Source organism: Vanellus vanellus (genome assembly GCF_965231255.1).
Source record: "Vanellus vanellus genome assembly, chromosome: 4".
Lineage (NCBI taxonomy): Eukaryota > Metazoa > Chordata > Aves > Charadriiformes > Charadriidae > Vanellus > Vanellus vanellus.
The window spans coordinates 74,419,351-74,441,942 of record NC_138909.1 but is presented as its reverse complement, the minus strand read 5'-3'; the positions used below and the strand labels follow the sequence as shown (position 1 = coordinate 74,441,942).

General features: G+C 36.8%; 1 protein-coding gene across 1 annotated transcript in view; it reads right to left on the bottom strand.

The window, feature by feature from the left end:
• CEP135 (centrosomal protein 135) overlaps positions 1-22,592 on the bottom strand; it is a gene marked incomplete at its 5' end in the record, with an annotated part of 35,239 nt that overhangs the window by 1,431 nt on the left and 11,216 nt on the right. Inside the window, 15 exons of the mRNA XM_082482644.1 lie at positions 816-962; positions 1,368-1,472; positions 6,153-6,355; positions 7,343-7,552; positions 8,734-8,919; positions 10,760-10,870; positions 14,644-14,812; positions 15,868-15,923; positions 16,419-16,573; positions 16,644-16,759; positions 18,793-18,944; positions 19,111-19,188; positions 20,667-20,810; positions 21,374-21,517; positions 21,984-22,177. Coding sequence (XP_082338770.1) covers positions 816-962; positions 1,368-1,472; positions 6,153-6,355; positions 7,343-7,552; positions 8,734-8,919; positions 10,760-10,870; positions 14,644-14,812; positions 15,868-15,923; positions 16,419-16,573; positions 16,644-16,759; positions 18,793-18,944; positions 19,111-19,188; positions 20,667-20,810; positions 21,374-21,517; positions 21,984-22,177 — 2,170 coding nt within the window. The remainder of the gene's footprint in view (positions 1-815; positions 963-1,367; positions 1,473-6,152; positions 6,356-7,342; positions 7,553-8,733; positions 8,920-10,759; positions 10,871-14,643; positions 14,813-15,867; positions 15,924-16,418; positions 16,574-16,643; positions 16,760-18,792; positions 18,945-19,110; positions 19,189-20,666; positions 20,811-21,373; positions 21,518-21,983; positions 22,178-22,592) is intronic.

The window sequence follows — 22,592 nt, the reverse complement described above, 5'->3', positions numbered from 1 at the left end:
ATAGTTAGACTCATAAGCTGTTATAGTATACTATGAAACTGTTATAGCATACATATTTCGTAAAACAATCACTGTTTCTCTCTCCCTGTCCTTCTGCTCTTCACTGCAATTTATTAAGCAGTACAGGACAGACAGGACACAAAATCAGTAATCAGGCCTGTAGCAACAGACATCATCTAAAGCAACAATGATCTCTGAAAGAATAAAAATGTCAGTGAAAATGAACAGGTGAGAGGTTGATTTTGATTTCTTTTTTACAAACTCTCGTCACCACGATCTTAGACATTCATAGCATTCAAGCACTAACAATGAAAAATGCATTAATTATTTTTATGCGCTTCTTTTGGAGACAGTTTCATCAAGTGTGTAGGGTTCAAATGCATTTTAGTTGGACTCTCTGCTATGGAGCGTCTTTCCTTCATTGCTGTACTTAAGAGAATTTCACGGCATTTCTCTTCATATGAATCATTTGTTATTTAGATATAACTATTAACAATAATAAATTGGCAATATATATTTGGATATAATTAATGGCAATAATAAGCAGGTGATACATATTTGGAAGCTGTCAGCTGGTGCACGACCATTAACAAAACCAGGAATGGGAATCCACTACATTATATGGTCTTCGGAGAGCACTCTGCATGTATCATTTCCAATCAATATTTTATAGTAGGAGAGTCAACAAAAGAAAAACTTAGCATCACCTAAAGCGTGTAAGATATATAAATAAAAATAATTTAAAAAGTGTTATTTAGAAGCAGTTTAAACCTAACTCTTAAACAGAAACAATCTGCTAAAATCATATTGCTTACTTTTCAGCTGCTGCTTGATCAGTTGCCCTTACAACGGCATGTTCTGGAGAATGTGAGGGAGACCTCAATGTTGAGCTGAGAGGAGGTGAAGCACGTAACGATGATGTAGAGAGTCCATGTCGACGCATTTCCTGAATTGCACGCTCTCTACCAACAGACAGTAAGTTCAGTTACATGACACTTCGGTACTGCAGGATGTTAAAGGAAGAAAACATAACTTTTTTTCCCCCATATTTATACTTTGTGATTTTCACAATACTTCACAGAGCGCTTTGATTTCTTGTAATATCACTCAACTTCTTGTTGTCATGAGAAGGGTTTTTTTTTTAGATGCAAGTATAAACTCACAAAATTCTGAGGGAATTCAGAAACTGTACAAGTTTTTTTTTCTTTTTTAATTAAGCAGTTTTCAAGATGAGAATATTAGATTTTGCATGATAATAGGAACAGAATTTTCCATAAAAGTTCCTCGGTATTGAAAAAAGCAACAGTTTTAAAAGTGGGAAAGAAGAAATGAGAAGAGTCACCTCACTGAAAAAACCAGCATCTTACCGTTCAAATCGTTCAGTTGTCAGTTGCCTTTTTAAAACATCACAGTCAGTCTGCAGCTGTGCAACTTTACTTCGAAGTATGGGAATCTCTCTATTATAACTGCTTCTAAAAAAAATCATGAGAAGCAACAAAGTTTTCTTTGAACACTGTCAGCTAGGAGCTTAGGTGAATTACAGCAAGATAAAACAAAAATAGATACTGAACATGCTGTTTCACACAGACCAAATCAAAGACAAATTAGAAGCAGCGAGAACCAAGTGAATGCAACAGAATGTTTCTGGAAGAACCTAAGGTAGGAAAGGAGTAAGAAGCTGGCAGGCTTCTTTCTTTCTACCATACATCATGTTCTTTTTCAGACAAAGGTAAACACATGTTTTTTAAAAACAGACAAAATAAATAATTCATTTATTGATTTACTAGCCTGTGTTGCAACGCGAGATGGTCTTTATGTGCACACTTAAGAAGAAAAAAGCAGTAAATCTCCCTTATGAGGAAAGGCTGAGAGAGCTGGGACTCTTTAGTCTGGGGAAGAGAAGGCTGAGGGGAGACCTTATTAATGCTTACAAGTAGCTAAAGGGTGGGTTGAAGGAGGATGGAGCCAGGCTCTTTTCAATGGTTCCCAGTGACAGGACGAGGGGCAATGGGCACAAGTTAGAACATAGGAAGTTCCGTTCAAATACACAGAAACACTTCTTTACGGTTCAGGTGCCGGAGCACTGGCACAGGCTGCCCAGGGAGGCTGTGGAGTCCCCTTCTCTGGAGGTTTTCAAGCCCCGCCTGGATGCAGTCCTGAGTAATGTGGCTCTGGGCAATCCTGCTTTGGCAGGGGAGTTGGGCTAGATGGTCTCTAGAGGTCCCTTCCAACTCTGAAACTCCATGATTTCTAGCATGAAAAAAAGCTGTAAAGAAATATCCACAAAAAATACAAACGTAACATATATGGCTTCAGTAAAAATTATATGAAGTAGGCTGGAACTATCTGGCTAGAAATTAACACAACTGAATCAAATCTAAGTAAAAGCTGTATTCATGCAGGCTCAGACCAGCAAAACCCAGTCTGAAAGCTTGTTGTATGGGGTTTGTATGGGAAAGTTTTGGTAGTGAGGGGGGCAACAGGGGTGGCCTTTGTGAGAAGCTGCCAGAAGTTTCCCCTATTACCGATAAGGCCATTGTCAGTCAGCTCCAAGACGGACCCGTTGCTGGCCAAGGCCTAGCCCATCAGCAATGGGGGAAGCACCTCTGGGATAACATAGTTAAGAAGGGCCGAAAAAAAGACTGTACAGCAGCAGCCAGAAGAGAGGAGTGAGAACGTGTGAGAGGAACAACTCTGCAGACACCCAGATCAGTGAAGAAGGATGGGAGGAGATGCTCCAGGCGCTGGAGCAGAGATTCCCCTGCAGCCAGTGGTGAAGACCATGGTGAGGCAGCTGTCCCCCTGCAGTCCATGTTGGTCCACAGTGGAGCAGCCCAGGGAGGACCCCATGCAGGTGGATGCCTGAAGGAGGCTGTGACCCTGTGGAGAGCCCACACTGGAACAGGCTCTTGGCAGCACTTGTGGACCCATGAAGAGAGAAGCCCATGCTGGAGCAGATTTGCTGGCAGAACTTGTGACCCCATGGGGGAACCATGCTGGAGCAGCCTGTTCCTGAAGGACTGCACCTCGTGGAAGGGACCCACCCACACTGGAGCAGTTCATGAAGAACTGCAGCGCATGGGAAGGACACACGTTGGAGAAGTTCGTGGAGGACTGTCCCCTGTGGGAGGGACTCCACGCTGCAGCAGAGGAAGAGAGTGAGGAGTCCTCCCTCTGAGAAGGAAGGAGTGGCAGAGACAACATGTGATGAATTGACTGCAATGCCCATTCCCCGTCCCCCTGCAACACTCAGGGCAGAGCCAGAGGAATTGTGAGTGAAGTTAAGCCTGGGAAGAAGGGAGGGGTGGGGGAAAGGTGTTTTAAGATCTAGTTTTTATTTTTGCAGCATCCAGCCAGGTTCATCCCACCATGCTTGTCAACTGCATACTTGGTGTTTGGGCCAGACTGTTTCAAACTGCAAGAGTCAAAATAAAAAGCAGCCTTGAAAATTTTGAATAACATAACTAAATATACTTCTTAGCAAATCATCAGCTTGGACAACTCAATGCTTGGTTGCAAAACACCATTAATTACATAATAAAGCAAGTAAAAAAAAATAAAAATCATTGAGTGTAAAATAAGTTGACTAAACCAGAATCTAGACAGCTATGTTATTCCACAGTCTTCAAAGCCAATATGAGGCAAAGTGCTCAAAAGTCACTTCTGGAGAAGCAAAGATGTACTAGTTTAATGCTTAAGCACTGGACTTGAATTCTGAAAAGTGAGTTCCACTCCTAGCTCAGTCACAGACATCCTGTCTGGCACCCACTGGTCTCTGACTCCAGGAAGATGCCAACTACTCAAGATTTGATCCAAAAAGAAGCGCAGAATATTTTTTTCCTGTGTTCCCTATTCATCAGTAAAATTCCTAGAATGGTATGTTGATCCAGTATGTTGAGAACAGACGCAGACGACAAGAGGACCGGCTTTCGATGATATCTTATTCTAAGTCCTTCAGAGACAGGCATATGCTTTCAGGATGGAGGTAAGAATTCACGGCCCAACATCGTTATTGTAAAATAAAGAAAGAAAGCAAACAGTTTTGTGAGTTCTGAGGTTATTCCATGTCAATGACATTTAAACAAAATTAAGATCATGAAGTAAATCACTCAAAAATGATGAAATATTTTAATTTGGGACCCCTATGCATAGTAATCATGTTATACTAAGATTACATGATGAAATGCTATTTTTTCACAGGACATCTGGCTCTTTCACAGTAGATACAGATAGCTCTCAACAAGTAGTTTAACTATTCAGTATTCTCTGTTTATTTAATACTTGATCGGTGATTAATAGTGTTGTAATCTACAGATTCATTGAGATCGGTGCTACTTGAGGTGGACTTACCACCTGAGGTGGTAAGCTGTAGCCTTTACATACATCAACCAAAAGCAATTTTCTTGCACATTTGCATCACCAAGTTACATGTAGCTTTTAACTGTTTAGGTATACTGTATTCTATATCTCACAGGGAAGCATTATCTGCCCTTTTACCTCCCATACGTTTCCTTTCTCTCTCCCTACCTCCGTGTTTACTAAGTGGGTGTAACTGCTTTTCTTATTTGAAATTCTGCTTTAACTTTACTCTTCACCACCATCTACATTCAGCTGCTACTCCTGTCTTGTAATTTAATGCAGATATCACTACGGTCACTGGTTAACATATCCCTGGGAGAATTATCACGTCATGATAACAGATACAATAGAATGACAGAATGATGACAGATACCATAGAAATCTCAAATTCCTTGCTCCATACCATGAAGAAAAATTTTTAGATCCCCCACTTCTCTTGTACACGAGTTTCATACGCACAAAGTTCCCCACCCCCCGCCCTCATCTTCATTGTTCCAAACATATTAGTCTTTCTTCTGTAAGAGTGTTAAAAAGTTACTTCTACTCTAGGCAGATGCACAGCATAAGAAGTTGCAGTTAGCTATAAGGGAAGTGTTGGCCACACCTAGTGTAGGTGTCAGGTTCAGTTCGTTTATATTTCAAAGGAACAATAAATGATACTGGACTTTTTCCTAAACAGTTAATAGCAGCAAAGTACTTTTGCTTTTTTAAAGCACTATGACTTCACTATTTATTATGTAAGTGATTCTTACTTTAATCAAAGTAAGGGCAACAGGCATCTTCAGTAGGTAAGCAATTAATATCTACCATGGATTTAATCTACTTGGTATTTTTTTTTGTGAGTAATACACGTGTTAAAATTTTGCCTTCAATTTGCTTTCAGACGCTTGATGAATCCACATTGTTCTAAAGGAGTTAGGACTTTAGAATACTCTCCAACATAAGAACATAAAACATAGTTCAAGACTATTAAGAGAACACAAATTTTCTTAATTAAACTCATAGTTAAACTCTTCAAAGCCAAATAAAAACATGACATTTTGCTTAAAAAGCAGAGTTGAATTAGATTGCTTCCTGAAGCTAACAAGAAAATCAGAACCTGTAAGAGAGGTGGTTATATATTCAGAGAATTGATACACTGTGATGCAAAAGTTAAACAACCAAATCATACTATATATTTGTAGATGTACTCAACAGCTAAAAAAAATGTTTAAGTTTTCATGGGTTGGCTGGTTCTGTAGTGGAAATAATGTCTGCATTAGATCAGCTACCTCGCTATTAAGTAATTACGTCCACTAAGAGGCTCAGAAGGAAAAGATTTTAGTGACTGCACCAAAAAGATGGCAGAATTATATCAGACGTGAACTTGAGGAAAGGTATCTCCTCCTGTGCCTGACTGATGTGAGAAAGGGTCACAACCAGCAGAGAAAGTGAAGTAAACTTTCCAGAGTCAGACTGGGCACAAATTCAGAGAGAAGCTGAGTGCTTATTCTCAAGACTGTGAAACCTCAGCAGGGTGTTCCTTTCACAGCAGGTTTCCTTTGGAACTCCTGTTTAAGTTTACTGCTTGTACTAAACTGATGTCCACCAGAGTGCTGGTTAATGAATGCGATATGAAAGATACGTAAAGAAATTTTAAGTAAACGGTGCCATAAAAGGCCAAAAGACATTGCTGCAAAAATCTGCTCAGCCATACTGAACATCGAGAATTTGACTTTGCGAATAAGTGTTTACAAAGAAACTTTTTCTGTGTGACAACCACATAACACATACATAGACTTGTTAAAACTTACAGTTTGCTTTCAGCGAGTGTTAGCTTGTCTTTCAATAACTGAATTTCGGAATCTTTCTCATGGGATGTTATATGGTTCTGAAATTCTTTGTCTCTACTAGTAGCCAGCAATGTTTCAAGATTCTGAACTGTAAGTCTCTCACTGGATAACTGCTTTTTCAGCAACTCTGCTTCTGATTTTATATCTTCTAATTCACCTAGAACCTAGGGCACAAATTTTATACATTATTAATACACCGGTTTACAAACACACAGAGTTCTCTTTCATGAAGAGTTCTTATAAAAACTGAAATGATTGGAAGTTTCATAAAAATTAACAGGAAACCAAGCTCACAAAACAAATTAAAGCCTACAATTATTTAAAACTATACTTAGTTAAAAAATATTCATGCTGTACATCTGCCAAATGTTTTGCCGGGAGCTGGATTACTGAGAGCTGGAAATTCTTAGACAAGTGCTTGGAACACTAATTGGCTTTTAACAGCAGTAAACTTTTGTACAAATACAAACCCAGTTTTTACTATACTTCATTCTATTCGACTAGGTTAGCTCACAATTAGTTTCTTGGCTTTTGCTGAGGATGTAGGAATGCTTGTTTTCCTCATCAGTTATATGAATATAAACAAATTCTGTGGGGATGAGAACTACTGTTCTCAAGGTCTTGAATATTACAGTAACAGAAAGCCTGACCAAGTCACTAAGTAAAGACACAACAATCAGCTGTAAAGAAAAAAGTTCAGACATTATGGATATTTAGAACTGTTTAAACTATTTCAAAATATTTAATGAACTTCAGTTGAACCTAAATTTTAATTTAATTGAAAAAATACATTAGGAAAAAGTCTTTAATATCTAAATAAGAAGCGCACTATTTGCTTTTTATAAAAGTTGAAAATCTGAGTAAATTTAAAAACAGTACATAAAAATAAAAATAATTTGTCTCTGTGGTATAGCAAAAGCTAATGCTGCCACATTTTGTAGTGATAACGAATGAAACTCCCTCTTTTTGTACAAAAACCACAGATATGGATCTATATACTTCAAAATTTGTAATTTATATATAAACACAAAACTAGCGATGTAAACTAACTTACCTTGCTCTCAGAAGTAATTTATTTTTTTCTCCAAAAAACATTAAAAGTAAGGGAAGATATTTTATTATAGCAAATTAAATTTGCCTTTGAGGCTTACCCTTTCATAATCCATGCTTTTGGATGTCAGCTGTCGAGATAAAAGTTCTTTGTTAGACTCAAGTTTCACACAGAGTTCCTTCACAGAAGCCAGGTCCGCCAATGCAGAAGACTTATCCTGATTTGCACGTTTATTATCCTCTTCCAATTTGGACATAATTTTTGTAAAGGAGGAGATCTGAGATTCGTATGCTTGATGTGCAACAAGATGCTAAACAAAGACAAATATGGATATCCCTTCAGTGTTAAATGTTAGAAGTTCCCTGTTGGATAGCAGGAGCTATTTTTAATACTTTCTTTTCCCTTCAAAATTAACTTTCCCTATAAAATTATATATTTATATTACATTCCTTTCCTGTCCACTCCCTAAATCGCAGCTAAGAACAACTAATAGGCTATGTCTGCAATTATTAATCACCATCCTGAAGAATTATACAAGTACTATACAAGAGTGGAATGAGGCTGGATTCCAGCTTCAGAAGAGAATTAAAAGCTTAAAACCCCCAAAATACAATCTATTTTTTTAAACTCAGCTTACAATATTAAAGTCTCTAACTCTTTTTGGTAAATTCATAGAATCATCTAGGTTGGAAAGGACCTTTAAGATCATTGAGTCCAACCATTAACCTAACACTGCCAAGTCCATCATTAAACCATGTCCCTCAGCACCACATCTACCTGTCTTTTAAATACATCCAGGGGTGGCGATTCCACCACTTCCCTGGGCAGCCTGTTCCAATGCTTGACAATCCCTTCAGTGAAAAAATTTTTCCTAATATCCATCCTAAACCTCTTCTGGCATAACTTGAGGCCAATTAAAAGCATGAGACAAAATATGGTCAATCCACAACTCTTAAACTTCCTTGATCTCCATGAAGTTACTGTTTCTAAAATACCAACCTCGTTATTTTCTATGCTTTTGGTCTAGGTTTTGGTATTATGGAATCCTGATTCTGGATTTGGACTACCACTACCAGATTTTTACCTTTACTCCGGCCACCAGTGCTTCAAATACTTCATTCAAAGCTTCGAAAATGTAAGAACGAAGCTTACAAAATACTCAAAATCTGCTATAGGCAAATATTTTGAAGCAACTAAAGAAAAGGTTCTTACAGAGACAACTACATAACAGCAATGATCACCAACAGAAGAGATCTAAAAGTATTAAAACATACGTCGTGATTCTAATTTTGGGAAAGCAGGGAAGGGAGAAGGAAAGCACATCTAACCAAAATCAGTTACTGTTTCAAAAACTCAAGTGTCCACATTTGAAACATTCCCGCATAGGAATTATTTTCCATTAAAGCATTAAAAATAGCACATTGAGTTTACTAAAATACACTTGAATGTATCCCGCTTTCCTTGACAGATTTTCATTGCCTAACTTATTACCCCTTGAATCTCTTTTTCCAGAAGTTCTGCTCTCTCTTGAAGATGTCTCCGATCTGTATCTACAGAAAGGAGTTCAAGTCGTATTGAGCTGTTTTCTCCTTCAACTTGACGAGCCTTCATTTCCCAGTCTTCAGCTTGCGTATGAAGCATTTGGAATTTCTCTAGCAATTCTTGGTTTTCTTTTTCCTAGATGAAACAGTAAATGAAACATACCTTCAAGTTGCTTGATCTTATTCATGCCTACTCCCTACAGTATCTATCTTTTTTTTTTTTTTTTCCTTCTCAGAAGAAAGTAGATCTTTCTCTATTTTCTTAATCCCACTATCTGGCAATTACTAAAGGGCATCATCCCTTTTGCAAGTCCAAATAGTAAATAAATACGGTGACGGCATTCAGTTTTATTACATGGAAGTATTTACACTTAGCAGCTGTTAATGAGTTTCAAGGCTCCCAGGAGAGGGGTTATTTTGGATCTCTCTGCATTGTCAAGGGTCACATTACTGAGATATACTGATCCTCATGCTGCCCTTTCCAAGAAATTCCAGCAGGAGTCCATTTTCAGCTCTTTTACTTACTGCACTCTTACAAATATTTATATTACAGCAGTGTCTGAAAGACTTATAACCTATTTGGGCATATACACCTAAGCATTCCATCATAAAAGTACAAAACTGCAAGCTTTAGTGCTTACAAGTTATGCAGTGATAGAACAAACGTTGCCTGTGAATTTTAATGTGGCTCAACTGCAAGTGCATGTTGTAAGGCAGCGATTATTTTTTCTTCTTTATTTACCTCCATTCCCTTCTTCCCCTGTTCATGTAATGCACAGTAGGATAAGCATGTTGCTACCATGATCTACCATTTATCTAATGAGGAAGGCTACTGTTTTTGACATTCTTTCTGTGTTTCCTGCAGAACTTGGAAGGTGCAGACAGAACAAGACAGGACATTAGGAAACAGAAATTCCTGATTAACCAAGTGAACACTGTGCAGAAAAGTAAATCCTTGTCTACAAGCAACATCCGGATGTAATACTGGACAAATCCCTGAAACCAGCCTTTCATGATCAGTCACTGGCTGTATATACAGCTTCTCGGTATCTGACTTGAATAACTGGATTGTCATTTGCCAAAGATGTGGCCACATCTGTAGCTGAAGTGCTTTGGACATATGATATATTATAAAATTCTTAAAAACTAAACTTGAAGTGTTTAAATTCAGAGTTCTAAGCTAGCATACTACTGCCCTTATTTTTTTTTCTATGCTTCAGTTTCTACTTGTAAAAAGTGGTTGAATTTACATGCATTCATCCAGACACACAAATCAAAGTCAGATCAGAACTCATTCTTTCTTATTCAAAGTCATATAATAAATTTGCCAGTTCATGTTGTCTTGACATAAATTCCATTTGTTTTAAATGACTGTAAGTTTTAATTCACACACGTCACACTTTTGAATCCAAGTATCAGGATAAAATACATTTAACAAGAGCACTGTTTTTTCAGTACAGCAAAAGCTCTGAATTCTTATAATTCACAGAGAAAACATTCCAGTGTGCTATTTTTACACTTTCCCGCAGAACTACATATAAAATTTCTCTTTTTAAAAAGTGTCAAATATTAAAAAACATCTTATAGACTGCTTGTTGCCTACAATCACGAAATAGTACCAGATATTTTACTAGTTGCCCTGTCAAAACTCAAAATGCAAACCAACATTCAAATATGATTCATCATTCTCTAGTGTTAAGGCCAACTGAAACATAATCAATGAAACTGTGATATGCCAGAATTTATCAGTGCTTCAGTTCTAATAGGGTTTTTTATATGAATCCCCTAGTAGCTTGAAACACTGCAGAGGAAAGAAGGAAAAAAATAAAAGAAGAAAATGGGGCAAGACGGGGAGAATGGGACGCAAACCATACATTTCTTAATTTGTGTACTGTATGCTAGTGAGAACGTGTTATACTCTAAAACCAATGGATTTATTGAAAACACTAAGGACTGCCTACAGATTAAACTTTTACCTTCGAAGCCATCAAGGTCTCAAATCTTGAAACTTCAGTTATATAATTATGAACCCTGGATTTCATTTCTTCTTTTTCACGTATTGCATCTTCAAGCTCAGTACTGAGAGCCTAAAGAGATTACATAAAGGCAAAACAGTGCATTAGAGTAAATTAATTATGCTATCTATTACTGTATCAGACTAAATTAAAGCAATTGCATATGCCCTAGATTTTATCCTATTCTACTTTTTTAGTAATTTAGCCAAAGCCCTTTGGAATTTGTAGGTTTCAGAAATACCCCCTATGTCATGGTTTCAGCTGGGATGGGGTTGACTTTCTCGCTAGCAGTTGGTATAGTGCTGTGTTTTGGATTTGGGATGAGAATACTGTTGATAGCGCACTAATATTTTTGGCTGTTGCTAAGCTCTCAAGGCCTTTTCTGCTCCTCACCCCACCAGCGAGCAGGCTGGGAGTGCACAAAAGTTGGGAGGAGACCCAGCCAGGACAGCTGACCCCAACTGACTAAAGGAATATTCCACACCATATGATATCATACTCAGCATATAAAGCTGGGAGAAAAAGAAGGAAGTGTGGGATGTTTGGAATTATGGTGTTTGTCCTCCCAAGTAACCATTAAGTGCGGTGGAGCCCTGCTATCCCGGAGATGGCTGAACACCTGCCTGCCCATGGGAAGCAGTGAATGAATTCCTTGCTCTGCTTTGCTTGTGAGAGCAGCTTTCACTTTACTTATTAAACTGTCTCTATCTCAGCCCATAAGGTTTTTTTCCCTCACTTTTACTCTTCTGATTCTCTTCCCCATCCAAACTGGGGGGAGTGAGTGAGCTGCTGTGGGGTTAAACCATGACACCAAAATCTTAGATACACCAAAGAGTTTTCCAGGCAAAAATAATCACAGAAAACAATGAATACCATACCAGTTCATAAAATCTGCAGCTTCCCTGATGACACACCCTACTGATCTTTGGAAATTTCAACATACAGGTGTTTGGGAGCTGGGATTTTTCTAGCCTTAAGATTCACTATCCCTGAGTGAAGGAAAGTTTTATGTCACAAGAAAGTCAACTTTATAAAAAAAGAACATTTATTTTAAAGTAGAATTGCAAGATAAAATGACTAAATGCATTATTAAGATCATATTTAGACATCAAAAATGCACCATGGAATTTGTTTGAGATCTTGGAACTGCTAACTCTGTCCCTCTCAGGTTCAGCTCTCACCTTTCTCTGAGTCCTCCAGATCAGAGAGCCAGAAAGGCAAGTGTCTTCTTCTATGACCACTGTCAAATGTGGGGGAAATAGGGGATATTGCCTTATTTCTTTCCCTTCTTTTTGTGGTATATTAATATTCATTAACGACAGCCTATTTACTGTGTGCCTTACTTAGCATATGTTGAAATCAGTCTGCTTGTCTCTGTGGTAGCCTTCCCAATCATGCTGGGAAAGCTTTAGTCATCCCATGATAATAATGTTTAATATTTAATTTTATTAGATACCTGTCAATAGCACCGCTAATTTCAATAATACACCCACAGATCCAAGTATTGTACCACAGGTTTTGCAAGAACTATTGAGGGTACTACATCACTTACTTAAAACATCTTGCTATATTGTACTTTCCAGCTTCAGACTCAGCTGGGTTGACTGAGGGGAACTGAAATAAATGGTTTAGCTAACAATTCACTGTAAATGCCAGCACTAAAAATAATCAGGGCATTCAAACAAACATTTGTATCTCAGCATCATAACTGTACAAGGCATTTGACTCTCTTGATGAGTTGCTGTGTTTGGTTTTGCTATACAAATTGAATCTAATGAGTTGCAACAGAATTCTGCGCTAGCTCTTTAAATCATATTCACATATTCTCTACGCAGTCTTTCCAATGTTTAGCCCAATAAATAATGTTACTTACCCTACAAAACACTGGATGTTTTTGTTATATATTGTCCATAGATGCTTTCTATTGTACAGGGACATCCATGTCATGCACTTGGAGCTCGGAGGCTTTTGGTTAGCAGTAACCAGCTGGTGCACAAAACCAACTCACTATTCCTCAAACTATCTGAGGGATTAACAGGACCGCATGCACTTCAGGCTCTCCAAGCCATGGATCCCAGACCCAGAGAATTCCAAGAAGAGATGGAGCAATGACGATTGGGAAGAGTGCAAATGGACACATGCTATATATATAAGCCCCTTATGCTCTTGAAAGAACGAGCCTTACACACCAGTGTTTGGTTTAACTTGTGGACCCCTGGAGAACATCTCAAGATGAAGATGCCACAAGAATAATAATCAAACAGTTTAATTCACTGGATCTCTCAGCCATTTCTGTCTTGCAAAATTTTTATTTAACCTACACCATCAGCTTGAGATAGCTCATCTTTCAATAAAATATTCAATGATACCCCATGGAAATAGGTAATTCCTCAAGAGATTAGAGATTTAATTTCAACTTTGATTCTGTAACTGATGCAAGTTTAAGTTGCGCCTTTATAGCATGCACTTTACAAGGAAATGTATTTAGCCATCAGCAGCTGAGAGGGACTGTATACTTCCCAACTGGAAAGCTCACCATGAATACACATGAACCAACTCAGAGTCCACCAAACAATCACAACCCACTTCCCACCTGCTTTTTGGCCTAAAGCTACTGACTGGCCAGCTGTTAGCAAGGAATTTCACTGTGACTCGAAACTACTAGAGAGCTATGGAAAGATAGAATCGTATAAAACTAACACAGATGAAAATATATAACATAAAACTCTGCAAGTAATCAACTAAAGTACATGAACAGAATCTCCACAAAAACCAAAACCCCCACACAAAAGAAGCTGCAATACACAGCTGAACTCTAAGATACCACTTCACCATGACACCTACCTTACCAATGCAAAGACAATCCATTAAGAACATTTCTCCAGGGAAATAGATGGAACCTTTGAATTCACCATCTAAAAACCCCAGACAACCTTGACACAATGGAAAAGGAACCCCTCCTATTCCCATCGACTGTGCATCCTTATCCATTCCTGAAATCAGGAAACAAATTCAGACTATTCAGGACTATCATACCTTGAAAATAAGTTTTCTTCAATCCCCCTGTCTTGTAGCTTTTTAAGCCCTCTTATGTTTTCTCCCCTAACATTAACCTTTCCCAATTCATCAGTGAAAGCAAAGTTCCTGCAGAGCAACACACATGAATGGAAACTAACCTTGCCAGAACTGGAAATTAAAAACCTGCCAATACCTCTTTACCGCCACGGTTACCCAGGCTCACGGATCACAAACTTTAAAATCTACATTCCAAAACATTCTAATCTCAAAACGTGGCATACTTCACTCAATACATCCAGCGCTCCATAGAAACTAGATGGATGAAACTAGTGAATCACTATGCACCAAAACAAATTCAGATGTGCCAGCAACCTCCTCCCTCTCACTTTCACCTGACTAATAACATGATATCTGCTTTTGTGGTTTCTTGCTCTCTCTCAATAAGCCCTGTTTTACAGATAATGAAACACAATTTTTACCAATTAGGTACCAACTACGAAGTGATATAACCAATTAACATAATTTCATTATAGCATAAACAAATATGTCTTCGATTTATTTTTTTTAGATTTCTTTTTTAATCTGGGGAAGGGTGACTAAACTGAAAGCCTGTCTATTACTCCCCCACTGTATCAACTATGTTTAAGTATCTAAAATAACTGCTTTTACAATTTCTGCCCAGTCATTTTTAATATCCCAGTGTTCACAAATACAAATAATTAAACACACCGAATCAAAATTGAGGATACAGTCGTTTTGATGTACCAATATATGTAAGCAAGCAATAAATAGTTCAATACTTCAGTATTACATATTGCCATACATACCTGGTTTTCTCTGGCCATTGTAGATAGGTCATCTTGCAATCGTCTGTTTTCTTTCAGTGCCATTTCCTTTACTCTTCCTGTTTCTGCAAGCTCTACGTGGGATGTATCAAGCTGGCGATGTAAGCTAGATATCTCACGGTCCCTGGTGCTCAGCATGTCCTTCATCTGGCTATAAAGTGAAAATCTTATTTAAGTTGTCCCTTCTAATACTATACCACATACTGCTGAAAATTATCAGACATGGATTTTCGATGTGCAAAAGCTTTTATTTTTTTTTAAAAATTAACTAGCTGTTTTACCTTGTTAAAAAAAGAGGTAAAATTCTTGCTCACTGAAGGCTGACAAACTGAGTTTAAACATAAACATAAGGTAAAGATGCAAAATGTCAATATGCACAAATAAAACTGAATTAATCTTCAACTTTGAAGATGTATCTGGTAAGTTGTATCTTCTTACGCAAACAGCAATTACAGATACTTATGTTTATTTGTGTTTGGTAGTGGTTACAGTAGGTTAGCCATTGCATATTTTATAAACCATAACGGAAGAAGACAGATAGCTGACACTTGAAAGACAACAATCAAAAGAGTAAGGAAGAGATTAAACAGAAAAGTAGAAATATAAATATGTGTGAATTTAAGTAAAATTTTGCATTAGTTCTTTGCCACAGATATTTTATGCAATGTACCAAATATTGTTACTCTGGTCTTCAAATGTTTAAATATTTTCTTTCTAAAAGCTATTAGTTTTAGAAGTCATGCTTAAAAAGAGGCAGAAAGGAAAGATCAGATGAAGCCCAGCTAAAAACTGCTTAAATATATTTTAATTAAGACTGTACTGGTAGCTTAAGCTGGAACAATTAGCTTGACAATAATTAAGAGTTCAACTTTGAGTTTTACCTGGGACAATCCAATAATATCTAGTGGAGTTCTTAGAATACTAAAAAGCTACTTCTTAACTGAGAATAAAGATGTTACCAATTTAGGAAAAGAAATACAGAGAAACAATGGCTGTCTTAACAGTATCTTCGCAGCCTGCAACATAATTGCAGGGGAAGTCTCTTCAAAAGTTGTGTACATCTTTCTCAAAACAGTACACTCCTTTACTTGACTTAAACGGCATTAGCTCAATTTCACCAAAATAACTAAAATAACCATCTACTTTCACTTTAAAACCACTAGATAAAATAAAACCACTGAAGAAGGCACCTGAGTCTTTACTTACTCTGTTGAGGACTCCAGCTCAGAGATAGTTAGACGTAAATGAGTAATTGTTTTTTCCTATGAAAATAAAAGCAAAAGCCGTATTAGGTATTATTATATTGCAATATAACAGGATACTTCAAGTTAAAGAACTTTACATTTAAACCTTTATTTTAACCCTTCACCAACAAGTAATTGCATCTTTGCACATTCAAATTTTCAAGCTTTTTTTCTTTACTGAGAAAGGATTGTCTTGTCATCAAAAAAGATGGGAGTCAGCTATAGATTCTGTCACCTCAGGCTAGAACCTTATATCTCTACAAATACCTCTAGGCGCAAAGCGCAAAAAGTACTTTATTTTCTTGGAGTGTTTAGGAAATACACTAACAATCAGAATTAAAATGGTATTGAGTTGGCAAATGACTCTTTGGATTGGCTAGGTCCCAACATAGTATTAATGTGATGCCTAGAGCTCTGCACAGGCTTTTTCATCACGGCAAAATGTCTCCCTAAAATGTAATTCCTTTAAAAGTCCCCAGATGGACCACAAAGTAGTACTTTTACTGCACATACCTTGTTAGCTAAGTTGTCATCTAAGCATGCAATTCTTTCTGTTTTTTCATCTACGGTTTCTTGAAGACTGTCCTTTTCTTTATCCAAAACACTAATAGTACTCCTAAGCATACTGACTGCTTCATCCTGTGAAGTGCTCCTCTGGTTTAACCTATCTAAAAATAAAAGCATAAGTACTTTCTATTTTAAAAACAGGAAATAAGCATAAAAATAACTAGTGATTACCTATGTTCTCCTCCAGCTTTGCAATTTCTTCTCGAGCTGACTGCAGTTCATCCTTTTTGAGGGACAATCGGTGCTGTAGATCGTCAACAGACCTCTGGAGTTGGTCATTTAAGAGCCTGGAAAATCAGTATACAGTTGAAAGAAGTTTGCGACCTATTAACGGTCATCAACCTAGGTTTCTTAAGCCGCTTGAAGTGCTGGAACAGTTCCAGCGTAACCTCATGATAGGGTTGTGTCACACCAACCAGCAGCAGGGGGTTGTGTCATACTAACCAGTCCTCTCCCTCCCTCTATGGGAGAGAGAGGACTATTAAGGACGGCTGAGGCCAACACCTGTTGGTTGCTCTGGACCCCTGCAGCAAGTCCACCTCAATACCATTCCAAAATGGAGCAATGGAACCTTGGTGGAACCACCATGATAATCTGAAACATTCACTACTTCTGGTTTCTGTAACTCTTCATCATGTAACTCTTGTTACTTGTGCCTTTTGAATCTTCACTTTATAAAGATTTGGATTTGTAACTCATAGCAATTATTATCAGCAACACCATATTTTAAGAAGCAACCAAAAATTGACAGCTACAGTTCTGATCCTACTTTTAAGAAAAACAGAGCTGAAAAGATATATGAAACCATCTACCTACATAGTTGTTTTGCTTAGCAAGAAATATCAGAGTGACCTAGGAAAAAAAATGCAAAATGAAACTCCAAAGTAATTAAATGGATTATTTACAAAACAGGTCAGGAAATAAAAATCCCTCTGAAGCGGGATGTCACAAAAGCTAGAGAAGCTTTTAATTTTTTAAAAATACACCAATCCGGAATACAGCATGTCTGCAGATAAAAACTGCTCTCACGCAGTTTAGAGTGAAAATTTAGAGGGGAAAAAAGAAAGGAGGGGGGCCCAAACACAGCTAGAACAAATTGCCACCATGTACAAAGTAGAACCAAATGCTGAAATGCCTGTAGCCCTACTACTTGTTTCCTCCTTTTTATAATATAAAAGCTTTCCACTAAAATTATAAGGAACCTAACAAGATATTTCACTTTTATGAATGATGCCACAATTTTCCAACAAACACACTAATTGTTTTGCTAACAGCCTTCTTTGTGTAATTGGGAGCATTAGATGAACTCCAAGGCCTGCTTCTCAGCTTCAGTTCTTCATAGTTATCCACCCCATTATTGTGCTGTTATACAACGCAGTATAGTACTGTTCAGGTTGGGGGGGGGTGGTTTCTCCTGTAAAACATCTGAAAGATCTCATCTACAGCATTACCTATCCTGTAGTGATCTCTTACATCAAAGGCTCTCATCTCCACCTAAACCAAATACCAGATTTCCAAATTCCTGCCCAGATTTATTCAATACTCTATTTCCACTTTCTCGAAGCCTTCTTCTCTTTCCATCACATTTAGATACCTGATGGGAGCTCTTTTTTAAAACAACTTTAAAAGAGTGCAGCAATAACCCTGCAAGTTTACATAGACCTTAAAAAGGTGTATACCTGATCCTTCAGTTCTGTCCCCACAGACTGTGGCTATGGATTGTAAGATGTCAGCTCTCAAAACTGCAGTGTGTGTGTGGTAGTATTAGCATATGAAAATAAGTGACACAAGAAAAACAGCTCAAGTAAAATGCCATTACAGAATGACTCTCCATGAAACACTCAATTGTGGAACATCAATGCCTAATGCTTGGCATAAAATTTTCAGTATTACTGACAATCTGTAAAACTGGCACAATTTGGTCCTTCTGCTGCAATTTGCAAAGACATCTGTCTTCCTTTTAACAAACAGCATTTGGAAATCCTTTTAGAAATAGTCTGTTCTGCTACATTCATAAACAGAGAACATGGTTGTTAGAGGAAAAAATTTTAGAAGGAGGAGAAAATTTTCATTCATAATTACCCATAAAAATCATCAGTATGTCTGGTCATTAAGTAAGTCCAGAAGGAGGTTGCTGTGAAAAGATACTACAGCAACTTTCTTTACTCATATTTACTTTTCCTTAAGACAAAAAGAGTACCAACTGATTTTGAAAATATTTTATGTGCTTTCCCAGGACATCAGGTATGCTCTACGGTCATAGAACAAACAAAATTCGCTCGCATCTGTGAAAGAACATCACATTTTGTATTGGGCTTACTGAAGTGAGCAAATCTCAGCTTTAAATTGAGAAGAATCATCAGATGTCTGGGCAAGTTTACTGGACTTCAATTTTAATTCATTTTCCAAAGATTTTATTCTGTCTTTCAGGATAGAGACTGTAGTCTTTAGTTCACACCTTTCCATCTCAAACTGCAATTTAAAAAAAAAAAAAAAAAAATCAATCATGTTATTGTTGTAGAAAAGTATCACAACTTGGCTTTTAAATAAATTTAAGTTGAAAACAGCTCACAAAATTAATTGCTTGAAAAGTCTATTTTAGAAGTCATAAAAGCTTACTTGCTAAAAACACACTTACTCCTTGAATATTATTCTCCAGTTCTGAAATATCACGCTCCATCTTTGATTTTTCAATGTTAGCTGTTTCTTGCTGAGTCTGAGACAGAAATAATTACATGTAATAAAATACATGTTTTTAGATTTAACCATAGAAATTTAAGCTTAATATTTAAGAAAACATTGCTCTACATTCTTAGATAAAGAACAAAATGCAAATTTGTCTCTAAAAAACTACAGAGCATTAGCTGAAAATACACCACTGCAGTTCAACATAACATCACTGAGTTTGTTCTTGTTTTTTTGGTTGTTTGTTTTGGGGTTTTTGTTGTTTGTTGTTTTATTTTTCTTTAAGAAAAAGTATATTTATATTTGGTCCCAACCAAATTAATATTTGTGAGCTGTCGTAGAAAGATCACTGAACAACAGGGCAATATGAAATGTTGCAAGCCTGTATAGCTCATTGAAATTAATTTATGAAATTAACATCAACATGAAATGTAAGACAGATTACAAAGCTAACTGGTCTTTCTCTAAGTCTATGAAGAAAATTTTTTTCACGTGATTTGTCTGTTCTCTGACTTCTGTGCATAAGTACAGTGATATTACTAAACAAACTCTCAAACTTCCTAGAAATGCCTGAGATGTCTTTTTGTGCAGATATTTCAAAGTGGCACAAATACAAAGTGCTGGTAGTCACTTATAAAAAGAAAAGAAGAACACTTCTTCCACTGCATGCACATGCTTTAAGCACAGAGGTCAGTTATTGCCACCGCATTCAGATACACTATAGTTCTCTATTTTTCTGCTAGTAAATCAAACTTTGGAAACATTCACCATACAGTCACTTTTGACATACGTTGTGTCTTTGGATCTGTTCATTAATATGATTTTAAAGCTCTGAATTTTCAGGACATGTTAAAAACCTGTATACATTATATTAATGACCCAATAAAGAAGTCGGGGAAACCTTGAAATCATATGCTCTGGACTACAACCAAGACAGACATTAATTCACATTAATTCCAGACATCGAAAGGTCAGAGTAACAGGAAAATTACTGCATTAACAAATATTTTTATAAAGGTTAAAAATAATGAAATTTGGACTGCTATGAATTTATGTTTGATGGTTCAGTTATATGTCATTTAAAATACACTGCTACAAAATGCAACAATAAAATTAAAAATTAGTTAATATCAAAAAATCCATAAAGTCCCTAGTTTATGGGATAAGAACCATATGTGATATACAAGCATCTTCGAAGTAATGCATACGCACAAAAATATTCTGTGGTTGAGTCTTCATATCTAGGTTCTTCACACAAGGTGATGCCATGCTTGCCCTCAGACACTTAAAGCATGTTCCTCTCCCCCTATCCCCACCTAGGGACTGAGTTTACAAGGATAATTCAGACAATTCAGCGAGCTCTCTTAAGTGAGTTTGAAATCAGGTAAGTTCAAAATTTATTGAAGAGGGGAACTGACAGACAGCCAGACACAAACACAGCATTACATTACTGTATACGTCTTCCCTATATGCCACCTCACTGTAAGCAATGAAGCTATAAAAGCTCACCTTTAATTTTTCTCTGAGGCTTTCTTTTTCTGCCGTTAGTCTTCTCAAGTCAGTTAGTGCAATGTCTCTTTCTTCTTCCACATGACTTTGAGAAACTAAACTATGTTTTGCTTCTCTTTTCATCCTGCTTAATTCATCCTGAGACTTTAAAAGAGTATTGTTTGTTACCACACGTGGACTGCAGTTATTACAGTAAACACACTAACAAAAAAGAAAGTTTCAAGGCTGTTATTAAAACAGAATTGCTATTATAGTCTTATTTTTCTCTAGATAACTCAAAAAATTCCCTAAATCATGCAGTGGCATGACAACTTACGCTTCCAACATACTCATCATCTTTTTACTGTTCCAAGTATAGCCTAACTTCACTTTTTTCTTATCAGTTAACTCGTACTTCTTCCTTGCTTTCTAGTCTGTATCCGTACCCAGCTTTCTCATGTATTCTATTGATCTTTTTTCCCCGAATCTTTCTCATTTCCAAATGCCAGTACAGTAAGTTATAATGGCTTTGAAGTTAATATATTAACTTTGGAATACATAATTTTATTAACAAGTAATAATAATAGATATATATTTTATTATTCCTGGTTGTATTCTAGTAGGTCTATACTCAAGTTCTATTATAGAAAGAAGTTTTTTAATTTTAAATAAGCAACCTGTGTGTTAATTGGTTATTTCAATGCCAATTATAAACAATCTCTTCTTACCTGCTCATAAAGAACATTTAATCTATCTCTTTCTGTAGTCAATAATTTGACATTGGATTGAATTTCTATCATGTGTTTTTCAAATCTGTCTAACATGGACCGAAGTTCATCTCTTTCTCTGGTGATCAATCTAAGATCTTCACTCTGCAAAGTGATTAATAAAATCTATGTTAAAATATACTAATTAAAAAAAAAAAGAACTCTCAGTATTAGTAATACATGAAAAATACATACATAATAAATTTTAATTGAAAGAAAAAGCCCAGCATTGGTGGTATAATTTAAACAATAAGAACTAACAGTTAAGGAGAAAAAAACCAAAACAGCTAACAAGAATATTTCAATCTTTTTCTGTTTATCATCTAGTTCTATTTATTTCAAACAAACTGATCAATAATTAATCAATATCTTACTGCAAAATGTGAATAGGAAAATAAAATGCAAGTTCACCGGAGATTCTCTTAGTTAATTTTTTATGTTAAGAATGCAATTTAGAAAAATACTGCAGTCATTTACTGCTATTGAATTTTAAAATATATTTGACAGCTCCTTAAATGGTTCTACAGGATTTTCATTATTTTTCAGCTTGTCTTGACAGCAGGAACGTTACCTTCTCTGGAGCCCTACGGCTTGGGCTAGGCCTTCGTTTTATCGTTTTCTGAAGATATTCTAATTCTCGTTTGTAATAATCTCTGTCATCTTCTAAAGTCTTTACAAATGCATCTAGACGAGATGGAGATTTGTCTCCTAGGGCTATACCATATTCTAATCTCATTCTTTCTATTTCTAGGACAAGTTCTCGTTCTGCAGAAAAAGAAATAAAAACAACAGTATAGGAACCTCATGAATTTCCACAAAGACATTTGCATTTGGTATGAACTAACTCCCAGCAACCATCTGGGCAGCAAATCTGCTGAAAAGGATGCAGGAGTCCTGGCTGACAGTAGGCTAAACATGAGGGAGTAGAATGCTTTGGAACCAACAGAGTCCTAGCAGCATATTGGGCTGTATCAACAGAGACACAGACTGACAGGTGTGATCATTCCCCTTTATTTAGCACTCGTTAGATCACATTTACAATACTGTGTTCAGTTTTGTCCCCCCTGGTACAAGAATGATGTTGATAAACTTGAGTGAGTCCAGGGGAGGCCCTCCAAGCTGGCCAGGGAGCAGAATACTTGCCCTGTGGGAATTATTGCTGAGGGAACTGGACTTGTTC